Below are 26,696 nucleotides of genomic sequence, written 5' to 3'. Positions count from 1 at the left end.
GGTCTCCAGGGGTGCCCGCCCTCCCCGCAGGCGCTCTCAGGGACAGAGAAGGCAGTGGTCCAGCCTTCCGAGCGGTAACACCTAGCGCTGTCGACTGGGCGGCGCCCGGGGACCCGGTGCTCTGGGACCGACAGATACCGCGCGGTTGGAGACCCTTAGGGGCTGCGAACTATGACGGCGCCCCCTCCCCCTCCCGCAGGTCCTAGGTGGGCCAAGCGAGGCTCCAGGAGGCTTCCGAGTGTCCTTACGGAAACGGAAGGGCTTGATTGGGTTTTCTGGGACACCCGAAGTCCTAATTCCCCAGCAGACAGATCATACTCGCGGGGAGAACGCTGATCAGCGCTGTCAGACTGGAGGCGAGCCGAGACCGGGCGCAGGGAAAACCCTCGCGGCCCCTTTAAGGCAAGCAGAGGCGGTCACATTTTTTTCTCCCACTCTCCTTGGGCTGTTAGAAAACGTGGATGAGCGGATTTCCGTGGAGCTGGAAGGTAAGGGCGCGCGCCTGCGCTCGCGTCAGCTCTGGCGCATGCTCAGTGTCACCTACTCCTGGCACGCCCGCCTTGGAGCGGTGAAACCGGTGCGCATCGTAAGGTCTCTCATGGCGGCTCCCGTGACCCCAGGGCGCCAGGTTTTGAAAGGTGAGGGGACTTCCTGCACTCTGAGAGTTGAGTTGGCGGCCACGGGCCGGCATGAGGGCCTGCGCCCAGGACTCCGTGAGTGCGCGGAGTGGGCTCGCTAGGCGCGTGGTGGGGGAGCCTGGTCTTCAGGAAGTCTGCCCGGGCAGCGTGTGGATGTGGAGGAAGACTCGTCCCCCCACCCCCGTGCGGTGTTGTCACTGTCCCTGTGGGGTGTGTGGGGGAGCTGTCCCTGGGTCCAGCCCAGTCCCTGTGGGGTATGGGGGACTGTCACCGTCCCTGTGGGATGTGGGGGGCTGTCACCGTCCCTGTGGGGTGTGGGGGGCTGTCACCGTCCCTGTGGGGTATGGGGGACTGTCACCGTCCCTGTGGGATGTGGGGGGCTGTCACCGTCCCTGTGGGGTGTGGGGGGCTGTCCCGGAGTCCCGTCCAGTGCCTGTCCGGTGTGGAGGGCTGTCCTGAAGTCCAGTCTCTGGGGGTATGGGGGTGTCTGTCACCGCCCCTGTGGGGAGTGGGGGAGGTTGTCAGTCCCTGTGGGGTTTTGTGGGGGGTGTTTCTGAGTCCACTACCTTCCCTGTCCCTGTGGGGTGTCCCTGTGGGAAGTGTGGTAGGGTTGTCACTGCCTCTGAGGGGGTGGGGGCTGTCTCTGAGCCCAGTACCCTCTCCATCCCTGTGGGGTGGGGGGGCCTGTCTGTCCCCCGTACAAGAAGTTAAGTGGCTGTATGGTCCTTTACACAAAACATATTCTTTACCAGGAAAGTCTAGCCTAGTTTAGGAATTTGGGAAGAGGGCTTCCAGGGTTAAGAAGGTTAAATAAGTGAAGCAGAGAGAGTCAGTTATCATATGGATTCACTTATTTGTGGAGCATAACAAATAGCATGGAGGACAAGGGGCGTTAGAGAGGAGAAGGGAGTTGGGGGAAATTGGAAGCGGAGGTGAACCGTGAGAGACTATGGACTCTGACAAACAATCTGAGGGGTTTGAAGGGGCGGGGGTGGGAGGTCGGGGTACCAGGTGGTGGGTATTATAGAGGGCACGGCTTGCATGGAGCACAGGGTGTGGTGCAAAAACAATGAATACTGTTATGCTGAAAATAAATAAATAGAAAAAAAAAACCGTTAAGCCTCTTAGTGTGTGTATTAATGAAGTTGTTCTTTGCTTGGAGCTTTAACAACCTTAATGGCACTAATGCTATTTTGAAGAGGCTTTCGATAGAAGCAGCTTTGAATTTACTTTTTAATGTAAATAGAACAGGATAAACATCTATTGAACTCCTTGGGGAGAGTTGCTAGAATTTCAGATATTTTTCATGCTGGTATCTTGTTTATTTTCAGATGTAGTGGCATATGTTGAAGTCTGGTCGGTGAATGGGACAGAAAATTATTCCAAGACATTTACAGACCAACTTGTGGATATGGGGGCAAAGGTAAGAAATTAATTTTACCATTGCTCCATACGGCAGTCTCTGATACCTGATGAGAAATGCTTGTCTTTTCTCATTTTGGGAATTAGTATGTAGAACCTTCCCGGTGAAGAACAAGGAAGACAGTGGGTGAGCGGCGTGGTGGGGGAGGGGTGAACCATGATGCAGAAAAAATTGAGAACAGTTGGTTCTAAGACGAGCCTAGAAATGTGGATTCTGACACTGGTTAGTTGGATGCAGGATGCTGTTGACCAAAGTGAGAAATACAGGAAAAGGAAAGGTTTTTAAGGACAAGATTGTGAATGTGAGCACACTGAAAACCTCCGACGGACATTTAGATACACAGATCTGGAATTTGAGTTAGTCGAGGCTGGAGATAATATTGTAGGGGTCGAGACCCTGTGGGTCAGGTGAAACCACTGTTGTGGGAATGACTCAGGTGGTTAGAATGAAAGGGGGTGAAGGGGGAGCCTATTTAGTATTTGAAGGGCAGGTGATGGGAGCAGGGAGCCTAGGCACAAAGGAGGAATTCCAGGAGATTCTGGAAGACTAAGTCTGGAAGTCAGAGGAGGCATGTACTTCGAAGCAATGCAGGTGGCGCCTGGGTGGCTCAGTGGGTTGAAGCCTCTGCCTTTGGCCGGGGTCATGGTCTCCGGGTCCTGGGATCCGGCCCCATATCTGGCTCTCTGCTCAGTGGGAGGCCTGCTTCCCCCTCTCTCTCTGCCTGCCTCTCTGCCTGCTTGTGATCTCTCTCCCTCTGTCAAATAAATAAAATCTTAAAAAATAAAATAAAGCAATGCAGAATCTTCAGACAAGTGGAGACTGGCAAGTGTACTTTGGGTTTGAAAACTGTAAGGTTGTGGTTGAGTGTAGTTCTCAGGGACGGGGTGACAGGACTGGCCATGAGCCCAGAAGTGAGTGCGGTATGAGGAATGGAGGTGGTGGACACGGGCTGCTCTCAGACTCTTGAGCTGTGAGCGAAGTGGAGTCACGTGTGCAGGTGTTGGGGGATGCGGGGGGCACGGCAGGCTGGGTGAAGGCAGGGCCAGAGTTGAGGGTGAGGCGGGAGCGGCATCCAGGCTATAAAACAGGAAGGGGCATTGAGCCGTGGGCAGAGAGGGTGCCCCGAAATCTTGCCTGACTCCTGCTAGGCCCTCCCCTGACGGGCAGCGCAGACCGGAGTGGAGAGTATTGAGCATGTAGGGATAGGGCGCCCTCGTGAACCTGAGAAGACCCCTTCTTTTCCGATCCGTTGGAACTTAGGAACCAGAGGGTGTTTCCTTGTTTTGATGCCTGCTACCTACTTGGGCGAAAAGACAAGGTACACTGGCTGAGAAAAAGGCCATGGGGTGTGGGAGCTGACAGAAGGGCCTTTTTTGTTTGTTTTTGAGTTTGTTTTTTTTTTTTTTAACAGAATGGCCTTTAAGACTATTGTATCTTAGTATTAAGATCTTTGATCTCTTGGATCTTTTTGCTTTTTACCTTTAATTGAGAAAATTTTCAAATAAAAAGGAACACAGAGACCCAGTAATTGTTAACATCTTAAGGTACTTGCTTCGTCTTCATGTCTTCTGTATAGCAGATTTACACGCATGTGTTTCTTTTCCTAAACTGTTTGAAAGGGAGTCACAGATAAAATTTGTCCCTAAACTGGTTCAGTGTGTAACCTCTAAGAACAAGGAATTTTCTTGTGTAATAAAAAGACCATTATCACATCTGAGAAGATTCGCAGTGGTTCCTAATGGATTCAACCATTGCAGAAAACTGTGTGCATTTCAGCCAGTGGATGAGATCCCTACTGCTATTTGTACTTAGTTTTGTCTTTATTTTCAGCCCTTTGGTGCGTTTCTGGGAGCACGTCATCATGGTTTGAAATTGTATTTTCCTTCATGTTTTCATATATTTATTTTGAGGAGCCTGTTCAAGACTCCAGCTCATATTTACATTGGGTTTTTCCTTCTATTCTTGATTGGTAAGCATTCCCGCTCTCATTGTTGGCCATGTGAATTGCAAGATTTTCTAACTCTGTAGCTTGTCTTTTCATCTTTATGGTATCTTTTGTTGATAAATGGAATATACTTTATTTCTTTATGGTGAGCTTTTGTTTAAAAACAAAAACAAAGCAACTGTGCCTGTACCAAGATTATGAAGATTTCTCCCTTTATTGCCAGAAGCTTTATCATTTTGCCTTTCACATCTAGATTTACTATATATCTGGAATTAATTTTTATATATGATGTGAAATAGTTTCATTTTTTCCCCCGGTGAATAGTCTTTTATCTTAGCACCATTTATTGAAAAGACCATCCTTTACTCCATCTCTGAAGTAATGACTTTGCTTGTCATCGGTCAGGTAACTGGATGTTTCAATATCTGCATTATCTGTTCTCATGATAGACCACAGTCATAATTGCTGCTTATAATGAATCTTCCTAAGTCTCCTTGTTTTTCCTTCAAGGTGTCCTGGCTGTTCTTTGCCTTTTGCATTTCCAAATATATTTTAGAATCAGTTTCTCAGCTTTTAAAAATTTTGAATGGGATTGGATTGATAAAAGTAGATCCGAATGTATGGAGATCCAAAGTATGGAGTAGATCCAAAGTGTGGAGTAGATCCAAAGTGTAGAGTAGATCCAAAGTGTGGAGTAGATCCAAAGTATGGAGTAGATCCAAAGTATGGAGTAGATCCAAAGTATGGAGATAACTGACGTTTTTATAAAATGGAGTCTTCCAACCCATGAACCTATATGCCTTTGTTGATTTTGGTTTCTTTAATTTCTTTCAGTAATGTTTTATAATTTTCTTGGTCATTTTTCATGGTATTATAAATGGTATCTTTTAAATTACTTTTTCTAATTTATTACCGGTATCTAGAAATAATTTTTTCAAATCTACCTTGTGTCCAGAAGACTTAGCAAACTCATGGATATGGTATTTTTGGGACTTATAAATGTACACAATTGAATATTATGTGCATAGACAGTCTGTTTTCTAATTGTAACCTTTCTATTTCTTTTTCTGGACATACTGCCCTGGTGAGGGCCCATGTTGAATAGAGCACACTTATTTTGTGTGGTTCCTCTGCTCAAGGGAAAACTTTACATTTTCACCTAACGCAGTTTTTTTGTTTTGTTTTTAAAATTGGAGCATAGTTGACATACAATATTGTATTCATTTCACGTTTAGAACATAGTGATTCCACATTTATGTACGCTATGAAATGATCACCAGGATAAGTCTAGTTCTGATCTGTTACCAAAGTTATTTTAATATCCTTGATTATATTCCCTATGGTGTACTTTCCATCTGTATGGCTTAAAACTGGAAGTTCATAGCTTTTCTAATCTTCACATATTTTGTCCATCACTCCTGTCCCCTCTGGTACCCACCAGTTTTTTATGAGTCTGTTTTGTTTTTTAGATTACATGTATAAGATCATATGCCTAATTTAAAAAAAAATTTTTTTTTAACCAACTTTCAGATCCTAATTTGCTGAGAGTTTTCTTCATGAATTAACTTTTTAATGTCCTCAGTTGTGTTTTCTGCATATAATGGAGATGATCATAAGGTTTTTTTTCTTTTACTTTGTTAACATAGTGAGTAACTATTTATTTTTTTGTTTTGTTTTTATTTTTTTTAAGATTTTATTTATTTGACAGAGAGAAATCATAAGCAGACGGAGAGGCAGGCGGAGAGAGAGAAAGAGGGAAGCAGGCTCCCTGCTGAGCAGAGAGCCCGATGCGGGGCTCGATCCCAGGACCCTGAGATCATGACCTGAGCCGAAGGCAGTGGCTTAACCCACTGAGCCACCCAGGCGCCCCAGTAACTATTTATTTTATCATTAACTAACTTTGCAGTCCTGGAATAAACTCAAGTGATGGGAAAGCATTATCATTTTTATTATTTGTTGATAACAGTTTGCTGGTGTTTTGTTTTTTCTTTTTCCCCTGCAAATATTTCAAAGAGTGATACCAATACTGGCTTGTCCTTTTCTGTTCCTGTTGCGCTGTAATATGGTTCAGTACTAAAGATTGGCTGGTTTCATAAAACAAGGTGCAGAATTGCGACTCTTTCTCTTTTATTCTAAGTTTGTATATGATTGTCATTATTTCTCTCTCAAACTTTTGGTGTAATTTGCCAATGAAGCCAACTAGTCCTTGAGCTTTCTTTGTTGATTTTTTTTTAAGATTTTATTTATTTATTTGACAGACGGAGATCACAAGTAGGCAGAGAGGCAGGCAGAGAGAAAGGAGGAAGCAGGCTCCCTGCTGAGCAGAGAGCCTGATGTGGGGCTTGATCCCAGGACCCTGAGATCATGACCTGAGCTGAAGGAAGCGGCTTAACCCACTGAGCCACCCAGGCACTCCTCTTTGTTGATTTTTGAAAAACCATGAGAGACTGTGGATTCTGAGGAACTAACTGAGGGTTTTGGAGGGGAGAAGGGGGGGAGGTTGGGTGAGCCAGGTGGTGGGTATTGTGGAGGGCACCTATTGCATGGAGCACTGGGTGTGGTGCATAAACAGTGAATTCTGGAACACTGAAAAAAAATTTAAAAAATAAATAAAAATATGAAAAAAACCCCAAAAAACCTTTTTGTTACAGTTTTTCAACTGTTTGAAAATTACAGGGTGTGCATTTTTTTCTATTGTGAATGCTTTTAGAAAGCAGTTTTTTTAAAGAAATGTATTCATTTCTCTAAATTTTCAAATTTCTTGGATCAAAGCTATTCATAATATCCTGTTTGAATTTGTTAATATCTTCACAGTCTATCGCGATGACATCCTTCATATTGATACTGGTTATTTGTGTCTTTTCTCTTATTTTCCTTATAAAATGTACTTGGGTTTTGTTGATTTTATTAGTTTTTCCAAAGAACCAACTTTTGGTGTTCTTGATCCTCCTTTTCTTTTTCTTTTTCTTTTTTTTTTTTTAAAGATTTTTCTTTATTTATCTGATAGAGATCACAAGTAGGCAGAGAGGCAGGCAGAGAGAGAGGAGGAAGCAGGCCCCCTGCAGAGTAGAGAGCCCGATGCCGGGCTCGATCCCAGGACCCTGGGATCATGACCCGAGCCGAAGGCAGAGGCTCAACTCACTGAGCCACCCAGGTGCCCCCTCCTTTTCTTTTTTTATTAATTCTGGCCTCATTTTTATAATCCTCTAATTCACTCTTTGGTTTTGATTAGCTGTTCTTTTTCCAGCTCTTCAAGATGGGCGCTTTGACATTTAGCCTCCTTACTCTTTGTACCCGCGTTTGTTGTGATGTTGTTAGATGAACATTTGTCAGGTGGAACCCAGGATGCTGAATAGCAGCAGTGAGACAGCACACATCAGGGAATTGAAACAAGTTTATTACATGCCTTGGAGGAGGTGCCTGATGCCATGAACCCTTGAGGAGCCACACAAGGAAACAGCCAGAGAGAATGGCAGGACCTGAGCCATAGGTCTTTACTAGAGTCCATGGCTAGAATGCTTTCAGCTTCCTAGTCTAGGACTGGGTTAATCAATTCAAGCCAAAGAATGAGGTGTTGGTAGTTACAGAGCCTTGTCTAAGAGGCACACAAGGGAAAAGACCTTGAAGGCAGAGGAGTTGGTTTCTCAAAGGGCCATTGGGGAAATGACATTTGCTCATAAGTCTGGGGGCTATTATCTACGTTATGTGCTTGCATGAAGGGTTGGTGTTGGTTTAAGACTCCTGCAGAATGCTTGGCCAAAAAACTGTATGCCAAGGCAGCGGTACCTTGGACTAGCGTAGTTAGACTCTTGACAGCCTTCTAGGTTCTACATCTTTCCCCAAGCTGGGTTTTAGCTGTATTCCCTAAGGCTTTGTCGGGTAGATTGCAATATCTAGGTCTACTTTTACTTTTTGATTTATCTAGTGGTTTATGTTCTTGTCTCATCTCTAGATAAGCTTGGTGTTTTGTTTGTTGTTGTTGTTTCTTCTGGTTGAGTATTGTGTGTATGTAAAATAGTTTGGAATTAATTTGAGACCCGGAATTGTAGTCTCTTTCTTCAGAAGAGATTCATATTTGCTTCAGTCTTTTTAGTGCTCATATTCCAGGACTATCTTCATCCAGTTGCAGGGTTGGATATGACTTAAAAACTGGACTGCAGACCTGTGAGGGCCAATATGACTGTGGTTTACCCTTACTCCTGGATGAGCCCTTCGGGTGCCCATACAAGATATGAGGGTTTTGCCAGACTCTTCTCCCATTCTGAAGCTGGCAGTCCAATTTTTGCCCCTCTTGTCCTCAGGTATTTAGAAGTGCTACCCATTGTTTGCTAAATAAGACAAAAACTGTAGGGAAAACATGACCCTGAATGCTAGACTCCTCTGGTTGTGTCAGTTGTGTAGCTAGAGTCTTGGCTCAATAATAATCCCTTACTGTCTCAATAGCTCTCCGGGGCCTTCTGGTAGGTAGGTAGATAGGTAGGTAGGTAGACAAAGAGATACGTATTTATATTTCATCAAAGCAATACATACGTGTTGCTTACAAGGGCAAATGTGCAGTGCCATGAGGTTCCTAGTACAACCAAGGGGAAACTAGCAATCCTTTGCTCTACACTTCTCATTCTGTTTTTCTAAGACAGCCTTTTTCAGATGTTTGTTTTAGTGTTTACCTTTTTTTTTTTTTTAAATTTTATTTATTTATTTGACAGACAGAGATCACAGTAGGCAGGGAGGCAGGCAGAGAGAGAGGGGGAAGCAGGCTCCCTGCTGAGCAGAGAGCCCGATGTGGGGCTGGATCCCATGACCCTGGGATCATGACCTGAGCCGAAGGCAGAGGCTTTAACCCACTGAGCCACCCAGGCGCCCCTAGTGTTTACCTTTTTATTTCCAAACAGTATACATATATTACTTCGACAAAATTAAATATTGTTAAAACAATTATGTACTGGACCATTTCCACTTCTGGACAGATGACATATAAAAGGTAAATTTTTGGACACCATGAGTTTGAACATGCCTTTATTATACCTTTCTTTACCTTTGACTGGTACTTTAGTTGGCTGTAAAATGCTAAGTGTATATTATTTTTCCTTGAAAGCACTTCTCCATTGTTTTCTGACTTCCATGTTGCTGTTGGGAAGTCTGATGCCATTGTAGTTTCTCACTGTTGAGTGTGATTTATCTTCACCTCCACTTCTTTACCCTCTCTTTTAAAGTCAAATCTTTCTCTACTCCAGCTCTACTGGAATTTCACAGTGATATACTTAATATGGTTCTGTTTTCATTCTCATGCTGGGCCTTTGGGGGGTTCTTTTGATCTAGAACACATGCCCTTTAATTTGAGAAATTTTTCTTGAATTACTTCTTTTCCATTTTCTCTATTCCTGTATTTCTTCAACTGTTATTACTTAGCTCTTGGTTCTCCTGATAGTGAGCTGATGTTCATATCTTGATCTTCTGTTGCATCATCTCCTTGTCTTTTTGTTGTCCTTTGGGGAGAATTTCTCAACTTTATTAGTGTCCAGCATTTCTATAGACTTCTTTTTACTTATGTCATCATATTTTTAATTTCCAAGAGCTCTTTAGTTCTCTGATCCCCGCATCTTAGATATTCTTTCTTGAACACAGTATCTTCTGCAGATTTAAATGAATGTTATTTTCTTCCAAATACATTAAATGTTTTTAATGTTAATTACATAAGTATTCCCTGTATTGTTTCCTGTGAGTTTTATTTTATGTCTGATGTAGAAGTCTTAAATGTCCTTGAGTATTTGACTTAGCTTCCATTCTCTCCTCTACTAAAAAGGCATTGCCAGCTCCTGTCCGCATCACCTCTCATTTTATCCTTGTAGAGCTCTTTTTTTTTTTTTTAAGATTTATTTATTTAATTGTCAGAGAGAGAGAGAGAACACACAGGCAGGCATAGTGGCAGGCAGAAGCAGCGAGAGATGCAGCCTCCCTGCAGAGCAAGGAGCCTGATGTGGGACTCGATCCCAGGATGCTGGGATCATGACCTGAGCTGAAGGCAGTGGCTTAACCCACTGAGCCACCCAGGGGTCCCTGTAGAGCTCTTTCTAAGTCAGGCTTTCTTGTGAGGGCGCAGAGATGAACATGTGTGTAACATAGCATCCTAACTGGAGCAGATCTGTTTTCTAAGCGGCGTTATCCCTTTGGTAGCATAGTTCTCTGTGACAGATTTTGAGAAATGGAATTGCTGGGGTAGGGGTTTTAGATGTTTTCCTTTTGGCAAATATTGAATAAAGTATCCTTTTTGATTAATTATGAAATTGTTCTTAAATGGTAATTTACATTGTGTTTTCTGCCTTTTTTCCTACAGGTTTCAAAAACTTTTAACAAACAAGTAACTCACGTTGTGTTCAAAGATGGATACCAGAGCACTTGGGACAAAGCACAGAAGAGAGGTGTGAAGCTCGTTTCAGTGCTCTGGGTCGAAAAGTAAGTGGTTTCTTTCTTTCTTTTTTTTTTTTCTGTAAGTATCTAGTATTGGTCGAGTGTGGAGCTGTTTGTCATACGTCACAGAACCAGATAAAATGTGATTTTTGTCTTTTCTTTGCCTCTTATTTGGGCAAGTCATTTAATGTCCTCAGGCCTTGGTTTCAGACAGCGGAAGGTGGACCTGGTATAACCCTCAACCCTGCCTAGAGGGAAGGTGACTGCACGGGCCCTAAGACATCTACGCCTGGTGTGTTCCTGAAACCGCCAGGAGGTGAATGAAACCGTCAGGGGTGAAGCAGATGATAATCTGCCCGGCTGCCACAGTTGAAGTACCACAGGCTTAAACTACCAGCATTGATTTCTCCCAGTTCTGGAGGCCAAAAATCCTCCATCCAAGAGTGGGCAGGGTTGATTCTTCTGAGGCCTCTGTCCTTGGCATACAGATGGCTGTCCTTTTTAGGTCTTCACCTGCTTTCTGCGTGGGGGTCCTCATCTCCTCTTCTTGTAAGGACACCAGTTGTATTGGCTGAGGGCCAACCCTAGTGGCCTTATTTAACCTTAATTATCTCTTTCAAGGTCAGATCGCCAAATGTAGTTGACACTTGGAAAAAAAAAAGGATTTGAACTGCGGAGGTCCACTTCTATATGGATTGTTTTTCAATAAGAACATTGGAAAATTTTTTGGAGATGTGTGACAACATGAAAAAACTTACAGATAAACTGTGCAGCCTTGAAATATTGAAAAAATTAAGATATTTTAAGAATACTATATGTAATACATAAAACATACAGAATACATGTTAATTGCTTGTTATTGGTAAGGCTTCTGGTCAGCAGTAGGCTACTAGTTACGTTTGGAGGAGCCAAAAGTTACATGTGGATTTTTTTTTAAAAAAAGATTTTATTTATTTATTTGACAGACAGAGATCACAAGTAGGCAGAGAGGCAGGCAGAGAGAGAGAGAGAGGAGGAAGCAGGCTCCCTGCTGAGCAGAGAGCCCGATGCGGGACTCGATCCCAGGACCCTGAGATCATGACCTGAGCCGAAGGCAGCAGCTTAACCCACTGAGCCACCCAGGTGCCCCTTACATGTGGATTTTTAATTGCATAAGGGGAGAAGTTAGTGTCCCTAGAGCCCACGTTGTTCGGGAGTGAACTGTACAGTCACATCCTTACTTACTTGGGGTTAAGACTTCATGTGAGTTTTATGGGGGACATAATTGAGCCCATAGCAGGTGTAGTCAAGGGGAAGCATTGGAGGAGATTGAGGCCAGTGATGGGTAGTGGGGCATCAGATTATATGGGGGCCTTGTGGAGTGTGATTCAGAAGAGATGTGTATGGGAAAAGAGGCAAAGGAAGAGCCTAGAGATGTTGCTGGCACTAGAGTGGCAGTAATGTGGTCATGAAAATGGTCAGGTTCAGCGTGTATTTTTTTTTTTTAAGATTTTATTTATTTATTTGACAGAGATCACAAGTAGGCAGAGAGGCAGGCAGAGAGAGAAGAAAGGAAGCAGGCTCCCTGCTGAGCAGAGAGCCTGATGCAGGACTTGATTCCAGGACACTGGGATCATGACCTGAGCTGAAGGCAGAGGCTTTAACCCACTGAGCCACCCAGGCGCCCCTCAGTGTGTATTTTTGAAGGTAGTGCCAGACTAGATCTCCTGAAGATTGGGCTGTGAGTTTGTCGAGAAGGGGAGGACTCACGGATGACTGTGAGATGTCGGCCTGAGGAAACAGAAGGATGGGTTTGCCATTTCCTGAGATTGGGAAGGCTTCAGAAGTACCAGGTTTGGAGGGGAGATCATGAGTTCCATTTGGATGTACCAAATTGGGGGGGATATATTGGGCACCCATGTGGAGGTGTCAGGTAGGCAGTTAGATCTAGAAGTGTGGAGCTCCTTGAAGAGATTGCAGATAAACATGTTGGAGTCTCCTTATACAGATGTTATTTTAAGCCGTAAATCTGAATGTCACCTCTTGGTGAGTATAGATAGGGAAGGGGGTGGTTTTGAGGTTGAGCATTCTAGTGTTGGGTGTTGAGGAGGAAACCCAGTGAGGATGGGATTCTAGAGTCAGGTGAAGAAAGCTTTCAGGGAGGGGATCAGCTGTGGCCAACACGTTGAGTAAAGTCAGATCTAAGAGGTTACCATTGGAATTAGCAAGGTAGTGTCTTAACTAGCAGTTTTAGCAGATTAATGGGAACAAGACTTGTTCAAATAGAAGTAGGGAAATAGTCCATGGAGACTACTCCAGTGGGGAACAGAGACCTGGGACAGTACCTGAAGGGGGGTGTGGAGTGGAAAATGCTGTTTAAGATGAGAGAACTGACAGCATCTCTGTATGTTGACAGAACTGATCCAGTAGAGGGAAATTTTGCTAATGAGGCAAGAGGAGACATTTATTCATACTAGTGGGTTATTAAAAGGGCTGAGGGGGATAGATTCTAACCACAAGCCGATGGGTTATAAAGGATACAGGTTAATCTTATGTATCCTATAGGTTATATAGGGTGGGTTATATGGGATCAAGGATAGGAGGGAATGCAGAGTCTAGGGGACAGTAGCTGCTAAGTGAGTAAATGTGGCTTCAGGTCTTACGGAAATTTCTTTCCTGATGCTGCTTTCTCAGTGAGAGGAGGCAAGACTGTGAACTGAGAATGAGAGGCATTGGAGGTTTGAAGAGAACACAAACACAGGAAATAGTTGTCTAGGAGCTTGGGAAGGTGGATGGATCAGGGTGGGACTAATGGTTCACCTGAGGATGGTGATAAGTTGACCATGAGGCCCCCAGCAACGGGACAGTTGTTTATCCAGCAACCTGCAAGCAAGAAGGAGGCGGAGAGTCGGGTTTACCCAGCGTTGGATTTTGCCAGGCAACCCCCATAAAGGGACTTGGAGGGATTTGGGAGGCGGGGATAATGAGGGACCATGGACTCCAAGCTTGACTGGGGCTGGGGGCTTATGAAGGGAGCAAAGGATGGTGGAAATGTCTGATGAACAGACCATAAATCTTAGTTGGATTGAGGAATTGTTGGGGAGGTACAGGAGGTTTTGTTTCGGAGGACAGGGGAATGTGGTTGGAGAGTGTGATACTTGAAATGTAGATCATGGAGGACATGCTGAGAAAATGGAATCCATGGTAGGAATTCTGTCTGTTATAGGGCCAGTTAACCTGGAAGTAGTTCTTGGTTCGAAAGTAACAAGTACATACTAGGTGCTCCAGAGAAACTAGAACAGATACGACAGACACAGCACCTCAGAGAATTTATAACTTAGTGGAGGGGGGAAATAAAATGCCATGATGTAATGAATGGTCAGGGCCACAGGGATTACAACTCCAGCAGTCCCCATATTATGCTACATTGTCAAGTAGAAGGTTACTTGAAAAAGTCAGAGTTCGTCACGTGGGGTTGAATGGCCATGCCTTGTTACTTAGTGTGTTTTTTTTTTTTTAAATTAATGGACTTAATTCTTTTAAAGATTTATTTATTTCTTTATTTGAGAGAGAGAGAGAGAGAGCGAGAGAGAGAGCACGGGCGAGAGTGAGCGTGGGCACACACAAGCAAGGGGAGGGAGGGAGAGAGGAGGAGGGAGAATCCTCAAGCACACTCCTCACTGAGCACAGAGCCCAGTGTGGGGCTCCTTCTCACGACCCTGAGATCACGAGCTCAGCCAAAACCAACAGTTAGATGCTCATCCGACTGAGCCCCCCAAGCGTCCTGGACTTCATTCTTTTAGAGCAGTTTTACACATCATTATCGGAGTCTGTGCCTCTATATTGCTTTGCTGCTTTCACATCAATTTACTCTAGGTTTCTAAAAAAGCAGCAGTATGACTTCTTTACGTCAGGATTTCAGGGAACATTCTCTTCTCCAGAGGTATTTATCACGTGTGTCTTTAGCCCGAGACAGTCCTAAGGTGTCCACTATCAGATTTCCTACCTTCTGTGGTCACTTAAGGGGACAGAGCAGGAGCAACACCAGAAGGAGTTCTAATGATTTTAAGGTATAAGTGGGTGTGTTTTCAGTAAGAATGTAGAAAGAGATTTAAACCTTTGATTACTATGTCTGTATGTATGCAGTATGTTATGAATTTGTTTTAAGTAAATTAAGAAAAAAAGTCTCATATTCATCCATATGTTTACTATTTCTGTCACTCTTTTTTTTTTTTTAAGATTTTATTTATTTACTTGACAGAGATCACAAGTAGACAGAGGCAGGCAGAGAGAGAGGAGGAAGCAGGCTCCCTGCTGAGCAGAGAACCTGATGCGGGACTCGATCCCAGGACCCTGAGATCATGACCTGAGCTGAAGGCAGAGGCTTAACCCACTGAGCCACCCAAGTGCCCCAAAAGCTTATTTTAAAACCAGGTGTGAAGCCAGGTTGACCTGTGGCCCATAGTTTTCAAATGCCTGCTGTTTAACACGGTCTTTGAAATGTCCCACTTATCCCCGATGCCCTCGTTTTTGTTCATTATTTTTCAGTCGTCATTTTTCTTCACATTGATCCTCCTTCAAGTTCATTGACTCTTTTCTTCATCAACTCCATTCTGTCATTAAGTCCATTTGGTAAATTTAGTTCATGTATTTTTCACCTCTTACATTTCCATCTGGTTCTTTTATGTGTGTTTTGTTTTTTAGCTGAGATTTCTGCTTTTGTTTTTCTTGTCTTTCCTTACATACGTGTTTTCCATTCTCTTGCACAGTACAGTATCAGTAGATTTAATCCTCTTTTCTGATAATTCCAGCATTTTAGGGTTGGCATCTATTGATTGTTTTCTCTTAGTAATGTGTCACATTTTCTGGCTCTATAATGTGACCTTATAACTTGGGATTTTGTTTTGGACACTGTAAATGTTACATAGACTCTGCATACTTTTATACTGCTCTGAAGAGTGATTATGTTTTAGCAAGCAGTTAACTTGTTTAGCTTTAAAATGCAGACTGTTGTTTTAAGACCTGTGGTGGACGTTTGCTTAGATTCATTCAGTTCTTTAAGCCTTGGCTGCAGGCTGATGTCCATTTGCCTTATGGACAAGTAGGTCAGAGGTCAGCCAGGGATGTGGGCTTTTATGCTCAGAATCTGAGGTTCCTCTTCCCTGGCTTGTTTCCCTGGTCCTTTCCCTGGTGGCCGTACTTGCCAAGACTCTGTCTCCTAGTTCCTTTGGCCAGAGAGACAGCAAGTCTTCTGTTGGAGGCTGAGCTGCTCAACACCACCACTCCCACAGACTCTGCCACTATGTTACTGCAGGATAAACACCCAGAAAATGTGGTAGAGCCACAGAGTGTTTGCTTCCTTTTATAATATGCCTTTTTAAATGTAAGTGGGACCTAGGTTGTTGTTTTCATTATTATTATTATTAATTAATTAATTAATTAATTAATTTTTTAAAGTATCTGAGGCTAGTCTAATTCTTTCTTTTTGTAAATTATTTGATCTTTCTTCCAGGGGACCCAAGGTTTTTTGTTTGTCGTTTTTTCTCTTTAAAATCGAGGGTGGTTTTTTGCTTGGTTTTTTTTTTTTTTTTTTTTGGTCTTAAAATGATCCAGTTGTTGATTCGAATTCTAGTTTGGCCTTTTTTTTTAAAGATTTTATTTATTTACTTGACAGAAAGAAATCACAAGTAGGCAGAGAGGCAGGCACAGAGAGAGGGAGAGGTAGGCTCCCTGCCGAGCAGAGAGCCTGATGAGGAGCTCGATCCCAGGACCCTGGGATCTGACCTGAACTGAAGGCAGAGGCTTTAACCCACTGTGCCATCCAGACGCCCCTAGGTTGGCCTTTTTAAGAGCTTCAGGCTTTCCTATTTCTGGAAAATTTTTCTTACAGTTTTAAGTATTAACCCCTTTTTACTGTTTTGCTTCTCTTCTTCAAGGGCTTCAATTATATGTATGTTGAGCCTCCTTTACCTGCCTTAATTTCAACCATTTTGATTCTGAGTCTTTTTACTTCCTTCTGAATGTTACTTTTATCCCCCTTCTCCTTCCTGCCTTGCTTTTCTTCAGTATTTTTTTTTTTATTAAATTTTCATTTGAACCTGTTTCTTCTTTGGCATGTTATAATTAAGTCTTCATCTCTGACATGATTTTGTCTTTTTATTTGTTGAGTTCAACACTTGTTTAATGTCTTCCTATTTTGTTGTTGTTCTTAGTTTTTATAGTTATGATTCAAGAAATATCTCACACATATAGCTGGCTGGGTGGATAGTTTCCCATATGCCTGTTTGCTGGTACTTGATTCAGATGTGACAGTTGTGTTACGTTCTTCAGCTTTGCTTTTATTTTCAAAGACAGGCAGATTTTCATTAGCTGAAATGGTTTGATTTGCATTTTCTTTTCCAAACGGTTTTTAAAATTTTTTTATAAACATATAATGTATTTTTATCCCCAGGGGTACAGGTCTGTGAATTGCCAGGTTTACACACTTCATAGCACTCACCATAGCACATACCCTCCCCAATGTCCATAACTCCACCCCCCTTCCCTCCCCCCATCCCCCAGCAACCCTCAGTTTGTTTTGTGAGATTAAGAATCACTTATGGTTTGTCTCCCTCCTGATCCCATCTTGTTTCATTTATTCCTCTCTTACCCCCTTAACCCCCATGTTGCATCTCCACTTCCTCATATCAGGGAGACCAAATGATAGTTGCCTTTCTCCGATAAGTATGATACCCTCTAGTTCCATCCACGTCATCACAAATGGCAAGATTTCATTTCTTTGGATGGCTGCATAGTATTCCATTGGGTATCTATACCACATCTTCTTTATCCATTCATCTGTTGATGGATATCTAGGTTCTTTCCATAGTTCGGCTATTGTAGACTTTGGCTTTCTTTTTCAATGTTCCTTTGGCTATTCGAGGTCTTTTATGGTTCCATATAAATTTTAGGATTATTTGTTCCATTTCTTTGAAAAAAATGGGTGGGATTTTGATTTGGATTGCATTAAATGTGTAGGTTGCTTTAGGTAGCATAGACATTTTCACAATATTTGTTCTTCTAATCCAGGAGCATGGAACATTTTTCCATTTCTTTGTGTCTTCCTCAATTTCTTTCAAGAGTACTTTATAGTTTTCTGAGTATAGATTCTTTGCCTCTTTGGTTAGGTTTATTCCTAGGTATCTTATAGTTTTGGGTACAATTGTAAATGGGATTGACTCCTTAATTTCTCTTTCTTCTGTCTTGTTATTGGTGTAGAGAAATGCAATGGATTTCTGTGCATTGACTTTATATCCTGATACTTTACTAAATTCCTGTCCAAGTTCTAGCAGTTTTGGAGTGGAGTCTTTTGGGTTTTCCACATATAGTATCATATCATCTGCGAAGAGTGATAGTTTGACTTCTTCTTTGCCGATTTGGATGCCTTTAATTTCCTTTTGTTGTCTGATTGCTGAGGCTAGGACTTCTAGTACTATGTTGAATAGCAGTGGTGATAATGGACATCCCTGCCGTGTTCCTGACCTTAGCGGAAAAGCTCCAAGCAGTTTTTTAATGGCTGTGGTCTGCTTTGTTGTGTTCTCATTCATTTTCTAAGCAGGGCTCCAAATTTCTGAACACTGTTCTATGCTAGTTCTGCTCTGTCTTCTGCATAGTTCCTTTTGTGGATGATGTTGATGGTGAGGCCTTTGTTTCTGTAGGATCCTTGAATATTTTCCTCTTGGTTTCTCCACTGCTGTTTGTTCCAGCGTTACCGCTCCTTCTCGGTAGAGTTGATGAGCCCTCAGAGTTGACATTTTACCAGAGCCTCTTCTCTGTAACAGGTGCTGTGAGCCATTCCTGTTCTGTATTTCAGCATTTCCTCCTTTTCAGTTATTTTACATGTGTTTCTTCTGGTGTTCCAGGCCCCTCCACTCTATTTGTGGAATTGTAAGCCTTTCCCCCCACTTTCTGCATCCTCAGACTTGCAGCTGTTTTCAGACTTGTGTTATTTTCCTATAGATGTGTCATTTGAAGTTTTGGTAAAAGCATAGGTCATGTGTGTTCATTGCTTGCATTTTTAAAGTTGTCTTCTTATGGAAGGTTGTGGGGGGAGGATCAAAATCAAGCAGCTCTCTCATCTCCTTATGCAGTCCATTAAAATGACCTACTGATGGTATCTCAAAATAGAGCTTGTGAGTCTTTGTCTCTGCTGTTCCCCTTTAGTACAGACAGCTGTCACCTTGCCGCGTTATGCAGTGGCTTCCTACCTGTCTCCCTTTCATTTCACCCCTTGTACTTTAGCAAGTGCAACACTTCTAACAGATCAATCAGTTATGTTGTTCTTGCTGAGGTAAAAATAGCTTAGAATTACGTGGTTCTAAGCAGAAGCAGTGAACAATGACCTGTGGGCCAGCAAATCCAGCCTACTGCCTTGTTTGTTTTTTACGGCCCTTGAGCTAACAGTGGTTTTCACAGTTTTAGAATGTTAGGGACAAAGTCAAGAGAATTTCCTGACACATGAAAATGATATAAAATCCAAATCTCAGTGTCCATAAATCAAGTTTTCCTGGAACCCAGCCATGCACATTTGATAATGTATTGTGAACGGCTACTTTTGTGCTGTACCTATGGAATTGACTAGTATTATAGAGACCATATTGCCCACAGAACAGAGTCCTCCTTGTTACTTTCTGTCTCAACTCCTTTCCTTTTTGTACTCTTAGAACTTATTTTGTTCATTTGTTTGTTTTTCAAATTAATTTTTTTTTCATCAGAATAAATGTACCCTTTAATCCTCAGTTCCTATTTCCCCCATCTCCTCACCCTCCTACCCTCTGGTAACCATTTGTTTATTCTTTAGAATTAAGAGTCTGTTCCTTTGTTTGTCTCTCTTTGTCTTTTTTTCCTTTGCTCTTTTGTTTTATTTCTTAAATTCCACATATGAGTGTAATCGTATGGTATTTCTTTCTCTGACAGACTTATTTCATTTAGCAATATACTCTCTAGCTCCATCCATATGATTGCAAATGGCAAGATTTCATTCTGGCTGAATTATAGTACGTTGTGTATGTACACCAAATCCTCTTTATCCATTCATCTGTCAGTGGATGCTTGGACTGTTTCCATAGTTTGGCTGTTGTAAATAATGCTGTAATAGACATAAAGGTGCATATATTTCTTCAAATTAGTATTTTTGTATTTTCTGGGTGAATACCTAGTAGTGTGTGATTTATTTGTCTGTTTTATCTGTCTGCCTACCTACTTACCTAATCATGCATTTTGGTCTTTCCATTATGATGTAAACTCTGTAGGTGCAGCCTCCATGTTTGTCTTGTTATGTGGTTATGTCTTCACTAAGTATCTAACACATTCCTGGCTTGTGGTAGGTGCTCTGTCAGTATTTGTCCTGTCAACTCATGAACAGAGGAGGCTTTCCTTACATTAGCCTAGAGATAGCAGAGAAAATTTCTTGGGGGGAAGTGATGGTGAGCTACTTGTAAAAGGTCATATAGGAATGTGGGGAAGGGGAGGGTACAGAAAAAATAGACCTTTCCTGAAAGCCTGAAGTTAATGGAGATATTTGGGTGGAAATGTAAACTGACAGCACCCTTAGTCCTGAGAAGAGGCCTGTCGTTAATCCTGACAAGGGAATTCTCAAAGTTTCTTCTCCTGAGAGTCCTATTTTGTTGCTCTAATTGGTAATCTGTCCCCTACTTTCCTTTTTGCTTTATCTTCTCTCTTTTTGTTGCCACCGTTGAGCCCTCATTTCTTAAGGAGATCAGAGAAACTCCAAAATAATTTTTATTACCCAAAGGCAATCTCATTAAGTCCCTTTAAAGTGAACTTAATCACATTTTTAATATAATTTTTTTTTAAAGATTTTATTTATTTACTTGACAGAGATCACAAGTAGGCAGAGAGGCAGGCAGAGAGAGAGAAGTGGAAGCAGGCTCCCTGTTAAGCAGAGAGCCTGATGCTGGGCTGGATCCCAGGACCCTGAGACCATGACCTGATCCGAAGGCAGAGGCTTAACCCACTGAGCACCCAGGCGCCCCTATAAATTCTTTTCTTATTATTGTTTGATGTAATGCAATCAGACTTTAATTATTATATAGAATTAATTACTGATTTTTGTATTTCCTCTTGCTATCTTGAAGACAAGCTTTGTTTTGAATTAAATATCAATATGTGTATATATATATATTTTTAAAGATTTTATTTATTTATTTGACAGAGAGAGAAATCACAAGAGGCAGAAAGGCATGCAGAGAGAGAGGGGGAAGCAGGCTCCCCACTGATCAGAGAGCCCGATATGGGGCTTGATCCCAGGACCCTGAGGTCATGACCTGAGCCGAAGGCAGAGGCTTAACCTTAACCCACTGAGCCTCCCAGGTGCCCCTAAATATGTGTATATTTTTAACGTGAAAGGTCCCTACCTAATCTACCTCTTGGCTTATCTTCCCTCATTTGGGGGAAGACCGACCACTGAGAATTTGGAATATACAGATTCAGACATTTTATTAAATACATAGAAATTGCATATATGAATATTTATATGTCCATATTTATATGTACATCCATGGAAATATGTAGGTTTTATTTTTTTAATGGAATACACATAAATTAACATAAATATAAATGCACATAAATTAACAAAATGCACATGTTTTTAAATTAACATTATATTAGACAACATTTTTCCATGTTTGTACAGTGTACATGTTTTTTTAAAACATATACAACCTAATTTGTTTAACTGATCTGTTACTGAATATGAAGTTTTCCATTTCTTTTTGTTTCTAGTCAGAAATTGTATAACACTGAATGTCTTTGTGTGCATTGCATCTTATAGATGTGTAACTTTTACCATAGGTTTAAATTCCACAAGTGGATTTTTGAGTTCGGAGGGCTTATCTGCTTAAATTTATGATAAATGCTGTCATAGTACCTTCTGGAAAGAGTGCACTAAGTTGTCTTCTAACACTGTAAAAGAACACTTGTTTCCCATAACTGTTATACTCTGAGTTGCCACTTTTTAAAATCTTTCCTATTTTGGTGATGAAAAAATAGAATTTATTTCATTTGCATTTTCTTGATTTTTTAGTGAGCTTGAACTTTTTTCAGCAGAACTGAGAGGTAACGGCTAAACTGACCATTGTTTTATGTGTCCTGTTCTACATTTACTGCCTATCCAAGCCTTTGCTCATGTTTCCCCCTGAAAATGTTGGCAGTAAGTATGTAACGTCACTAGGTGTCACTAGAATCCCATTTTGTTGGGCTCTTTCCTGGCATGTTTCTTCTGAGAGCAGACCACTGTGTAACAGCAACTGATAAAAATTCTGACCGTTTCTTTGGACACGAGACGCTTTTATATTGAAAGCTAAAGGAATAAAGGTCAAGTGGGCTGTCAGTTCCGTGAAGGAAGGCTGATCTAACAGGTACATTGGAAACAGAGTTCACAGGCGTTTGTTTTTGCCCACTTGAGAACGGGTCATTGCCTGGATGCCCGTCCACCGCGGCATTTCATGTTTCCTACAGACAAGCACATTTTCTTGCATGACCCCACGCGGACACTTAGGTTAGGAGGTTAATACAGACACCACTGCCGTTGAGTTCTGAGCCGGTTCTGGTCTCAGCAGCTGTCGAAGCCGCGCACCGCACAAGGGCTCCCAGCCCGCTGCAGGCATGCACCCTGCACCTGCTCAGCCCAGCTCCTCGCCTCCCTCACTCGGGCTGTGCCTGCATCTTTCTTTGGCTTTTGTGCTCTTAATATGGTTGAAGATTGTGAATAGCGATGTGCGGTGGCCTCAGTCTGGGATTACCTGGTGTTTCCCGATGAGATTATCTGAGTTCTGCACCTCTTGCCTGATTAACCCTCTCGGTGTGGGGCGGTGCTGGTGGCGGTCACAGGTGCCAGTCAGGCCTCTCACTGGGAGGAAATAATGCCGCCCGCCCTGCCCCTCACCCCGTGTCTAGTATGGCATTTGAGAGCAGGTGCTTTCACCTACATCACCTGCCATTTCCATCACACTCGGTGTGAGTGTCTCCTTATTCTAATCACTGGTTGTAACCCATTGCTATCACTGTTCTTTAAAGGTTTAAATTGTCTTTGATTGGCCAGGGTTGCCCATCCAGTTGACTTCTGTGTTATTTTACCTGTTTCCCAGCATTCTGTGAATGCCTCTTTCTTGCACAACAATTTCATCCAAGTTTGCTTGTTCCATCTCTTTCCCAGCCCAGTGTTCAGCCTTTTCTCCAGGGATTCCTGGTTCCTTTTACTGGAAATGGTATCTTGAACCCTAGTCTGGGTGCTAGGGCGCCCTCTGTTCCATCAGGTGTTGCTGCTCCCATGCCCTCTGTGGACGGAGGTAGTTACGCGTGTGTATTGTAATACACCGCTGTATTTATAGCTCCGTGTCTAGTGAGCCAGGTTCCCACTGATACCGCAACATCGGTCCCAAACCAGGGGGATCATTCTCGTCCTCATCTTCTTCTGGTGTTTGTAGCTTTGTTCTCAGACTGTGAGAAACCTGACTCTGGGTATCCTTGTTAGCAGAGCAGTTAATCAAGTATGTGGGTGCCTACTCTCTTCTCCAGGGCCATGTCCTTCCCTGCACAGCCCCCCTCGTCCACTCAGGCTTGGATTCCCCTCTGCACTGGGCCTCTTCTCTGCACAGATGTCCTCTTTACGCCACTGGCCCCTATTTGGGGGACCTTCTACATCTGTCCAAATTCTGATACCTTTCACTGTGCCTTGCCCCTCCGTCTATGTGGACACCCTTCTCTGCCTTCCTGACCTCCAGCACCCCGTGCCGGGCCATCCCTCACACGGATGCCCCCTTCTCAGCCTCTGGAAGGCCCCCCAGTGGATAGCACAAGTCTTGTAGGGGTCCACCCTTGCCTCACCGGTTTGGCTCTAGGACAGAATAGGTAGGTGGGAGGGAAGCTTGGAAGGGTAGATTTCTTACCTACTCTTACCTTGAGAGCACATGCTGCTGAAATTTGGGAATTGATCTCACAGAGTTCAAAGTTACCCTTAAACTTTTAAAGTTTCTTAAGTCTATTCCTGTATTAAAATACAGGTATTTTTTTATTTTAAGATTTTATTTATTTATTTGACATAGATCACAAGTAGGCAGAGGCAGGCAGAGAGAGAGGGGGAGGCAGGCTCCCCACCGAGCAGAGATCCTCCATCCCAGGACCCTGGGATCATGACCTGAGCCGAAGGTGGAGGCTTAACCCACTGAGCCACCCAGGCGCTCCAGTAGGACAGGTATTTTTAAAAACGTACCAATTAGGTTTTTCTGTTTGTAGCAAACTTTCAGTGTTCTGTGTTCATTAAAAGCAAAGCAGCCCCCAAATTTTCTACTGTTACCAGTTAAAACACCAGCTCGAAAGTAGGACATTTTGCCTATCTCAGATAGCATGGGTTTATTGAAAGATAAGACCTCATATTCATAAATCAGTCAGTAAATAATATCAGAATAATGGATTTCTTGTAGTTTTAGAGCAATAGTTCTCAAATCATGGTCCAGGGACTTCTGTGGTCTCCAGACCCTGTAAGGGGTCAGTAGGGTTGAAACATTTTATATGAATAAGATGTTTTTTGCCTTTTTCCCTCTAATCTTCTCAGGAGGCTATAGTATTGTTTAGGGGGCATGGCATACATAGTACATGGAATGCTGAAGCAGATGTGAGAATCCAGCTGTTTATTGACATTTGCAAAAACATATGGTCATGCCACTTTTCTCCCTTTTTTTCCTGTTTTGGGAAATACTTTTCATAAAACCTGTTATTTGTGTTAACATGTATTGAGTTTTATTATTGTTGTTTTTAAATGAATTAACAATTACATATTTTAAGAACTCAGTTTTATTTATTTTTTGATAACTGCTCAGTTTTAATTTGTTATAATAAATATCCATATGTATAACTCACATAGACAGGCTTTGAGGTCCTTGAATTTTTTAAGAGTGAAAGAGATTTTGAGTCCGAAATACTGCTTCACAGTTCAGTTTGTGTCTATGGTTTCTGACGACTGTTTGAGCTCCCACTGTGACTGCGGGTCTTGCTGTGTGTGTGTGTGTGTGTGTGTGTGGTGGGGGTAGAGTGCACACATCCCTCTTCCTGACCCGTGCCCTGTGGGAGGTCCTCCACATTGTCTTGTTCCATTTTACTGTTGAAAGGGGTTTTTCTCCTCCAGGTCAAGTACTTTTCCATTGCGCCAGCTTTTGAAGAGGTAGTGAGTGAAGGCGACAGGGATGGGGCTGGTGACATGGGGTGCCTTTGGCAGCACCCGTGGAGTTGATCCGGGTGCAGTAGACGGTTTGTCCTGAAGGCGGGATGGGAGGGCCGGATGGGAGGCCCGTGGAGCAGGCTTGTGGTGGGAAGTGCCACCATTCCTTAGCTCTCAAGGGAGAAAGAGCTCTTTGGAATGGAGCCCAGGCAGGGCTTCTCAGAGGGAAGGATGACACAAGCTGCTTTGTTCCCTGTTGGCTCTGAAGTAGCAGCAATTGAAGATCAAAAAAGCTGGTTCTACTTTTAGGGGCATCTTTTGAAACACTTCTCTGCTTGGCCACTGGATGGGAGGATCGTGTTATTTTACGTTCCTGAAGAAGAGCAGAAATCAGCTAGTGAGCTCTTTTTGTTTATTCAGTAGATTTTGATTGCGTGCCTGATAAACACAGGTTTTAATATAGTGGCTGTTCAGTATTTTACTAAACATGTGAACATACCTGTTGGTTGCATGCATGGAATGACATCACCGGTATTATGGGCTGCCTGTTTCTTTGTTGTGAAAGGCTGTATAGAAACCCAAGGTAGACTCAGAAGTGTGTCTCTGCATCTTTCCACACGACCAAGTGACAGATACCTTGTTGGGTACTTATTGCCAGTAGGGTCTGAATATGTCTTCTACATCACCTGGGTCAGGCACACATTTTACCCAGTTGAATCAAGCGTTCCCACAAACTACTAACTAGTAGAGGATACTTAGGAGTTTTGTGAACTTGGGCCAGTGATCTCCTGTGAGCTGCAGTGTCTTCAGTTGTCACATATGAGAAAATGATATGGCAGTATTTATCTACCAGGACTGCTGTGAGGTTCTTGTGAGCTGGCTGAGCTTTATGATGCTGCTGATTGTAACTTAAATATCGTGTATATGATGGTGCAGTTATCCTGATTATTTTCATCCAAGCCTTATGTCAGGATGCTTCCTGGCCACCCCCGCCTTTTGCGGTTTTGTTGTTTGTAACAGTGGGAAATAGATGATGTTTCACTGGAGTAAGAAGAAGCTGGTAGACCCTGCTCAGGGTACAAATTGGTCATTAACGGACCTTTGTTTTAAAAGAGGCATTCCTAAGAAATATTTCTCTCCTTCCTCGCTTTATCGTTGATGCCTGTTTCTTATTTCTTTCTTTGGATCCATTATTCTGCCTACCCTATTCATTATCCGCTTTCTGTGGGCCTAGGTGATTACTTTGTTTTTTAAAAAAAACCCTACAAAAATGTAACTTACATAAAATGAAGTATACCCACTTCAAGGGTACCATTCACCGAGTTTTGACAAATGTACGTACCCATGTTACCACCGCTACCACAGTCAAAATCTTGTGAGCATTTTCATCATCCTAAGAAGTTCCCTTGTGTCCCTTTGCAGTCATCTTCCCTGCCCCAGGCCCCCTTGTCCCAAGGGACACAGTGTACCGTAGGGTAGCACTCACCTGATTTCTGGCCCTATAGCACGGCTTTGCTCATTCTAGGGTCTCATATAAAGGGAATCATCCAGTATGTGTTATTTTATTCCTGGCCTCTGTTTGACATGATGCTTTTGAAATTTATCTCTACTGTTACGTGTATCAATATTTTAATTTTTTTATAGCTGAATGATATTCTTTTGTATGGATATACCACAGTTTGTCCATTCATCTGTTAGTGGACGTTTGGGTAGTTTTCTGTTTTTGGTTGTTATGAGTAAAATTGCTATGAATAATCACATTCTTGTCTTTACACATTTTTATTGCTTTTGGGCTATTACCCAAACTGTTTTCCAAGGTGTTTGTATCATTTTACATTCCTACTTGAAGTGTGTGACTGTTCCATTTGCTCCACATTTTCACCAATACTTGGGATTTATCAGTCTTTAATTTTAGCCATTCTAGTGGATTTGTAGTGGTATCTCCTATGTTTATTTTTTTGTAGCAGTTCTTTTTCAGATATAATTCACCCATCGAAAGTGAACAATGTACTGATCTTTTTTTGTTTTTATTTTTGTTTTTTTCAGCTTTTATTTTTTATTTTATTTTTATTTTTAAATTTAGTTTAA

The 26,696-nt window shown here is 42.5% G+C and overlaps 1 protein-coding gene across 5 annotated transcripts in view; it reads left to right on the top strand.

The window, feature by feature from the left end:
* Positions 1-203: 203 nt before the first annotated feature.
* MCPH1 (microcephalin 1) overlaps positions 204-26,696 on the top strand; it is a 246,924-nt gene continuing 220,431 nt past the window's right edge. For 4 of the 5 annotated variants that reach the window (XM_044225717.1, XM_044225716.1, XM_044225718.1 and 1 more), the window contains exons 1-3: positions 495-638; positions 1,970-2,061; positions 10,341-10,459. In XM_044225717.1, the coding sequence (XP_044081652.1) occupies positions 527-638; positions 1,970-2,061; positions 10,341-10,459 (323 nt within the window). In that variant the 5' untranslated portion in view covers positions 495-526. The other variant, XM_044225719.1, reaches the window with a different exon arrangement.

The sequence above is a fragment of the Neovison vison genome, chromosome 11 (assembly GCF_020171115.1).
Source record: "Neovison vison isolate M4711 chromosome 11, ASM_NN_V1, whole genome shotgun sequence".
In the NCBI taxonomy this organism is placed as follows: Eukaryota; Metazoa; Chordata; class Mammalia; order Carnivora; family Mustelidae; genus Neogale; species Neogale vison.
This window is presented reverse-complemented; position numbering and strand designations above follow the sequence as displayed.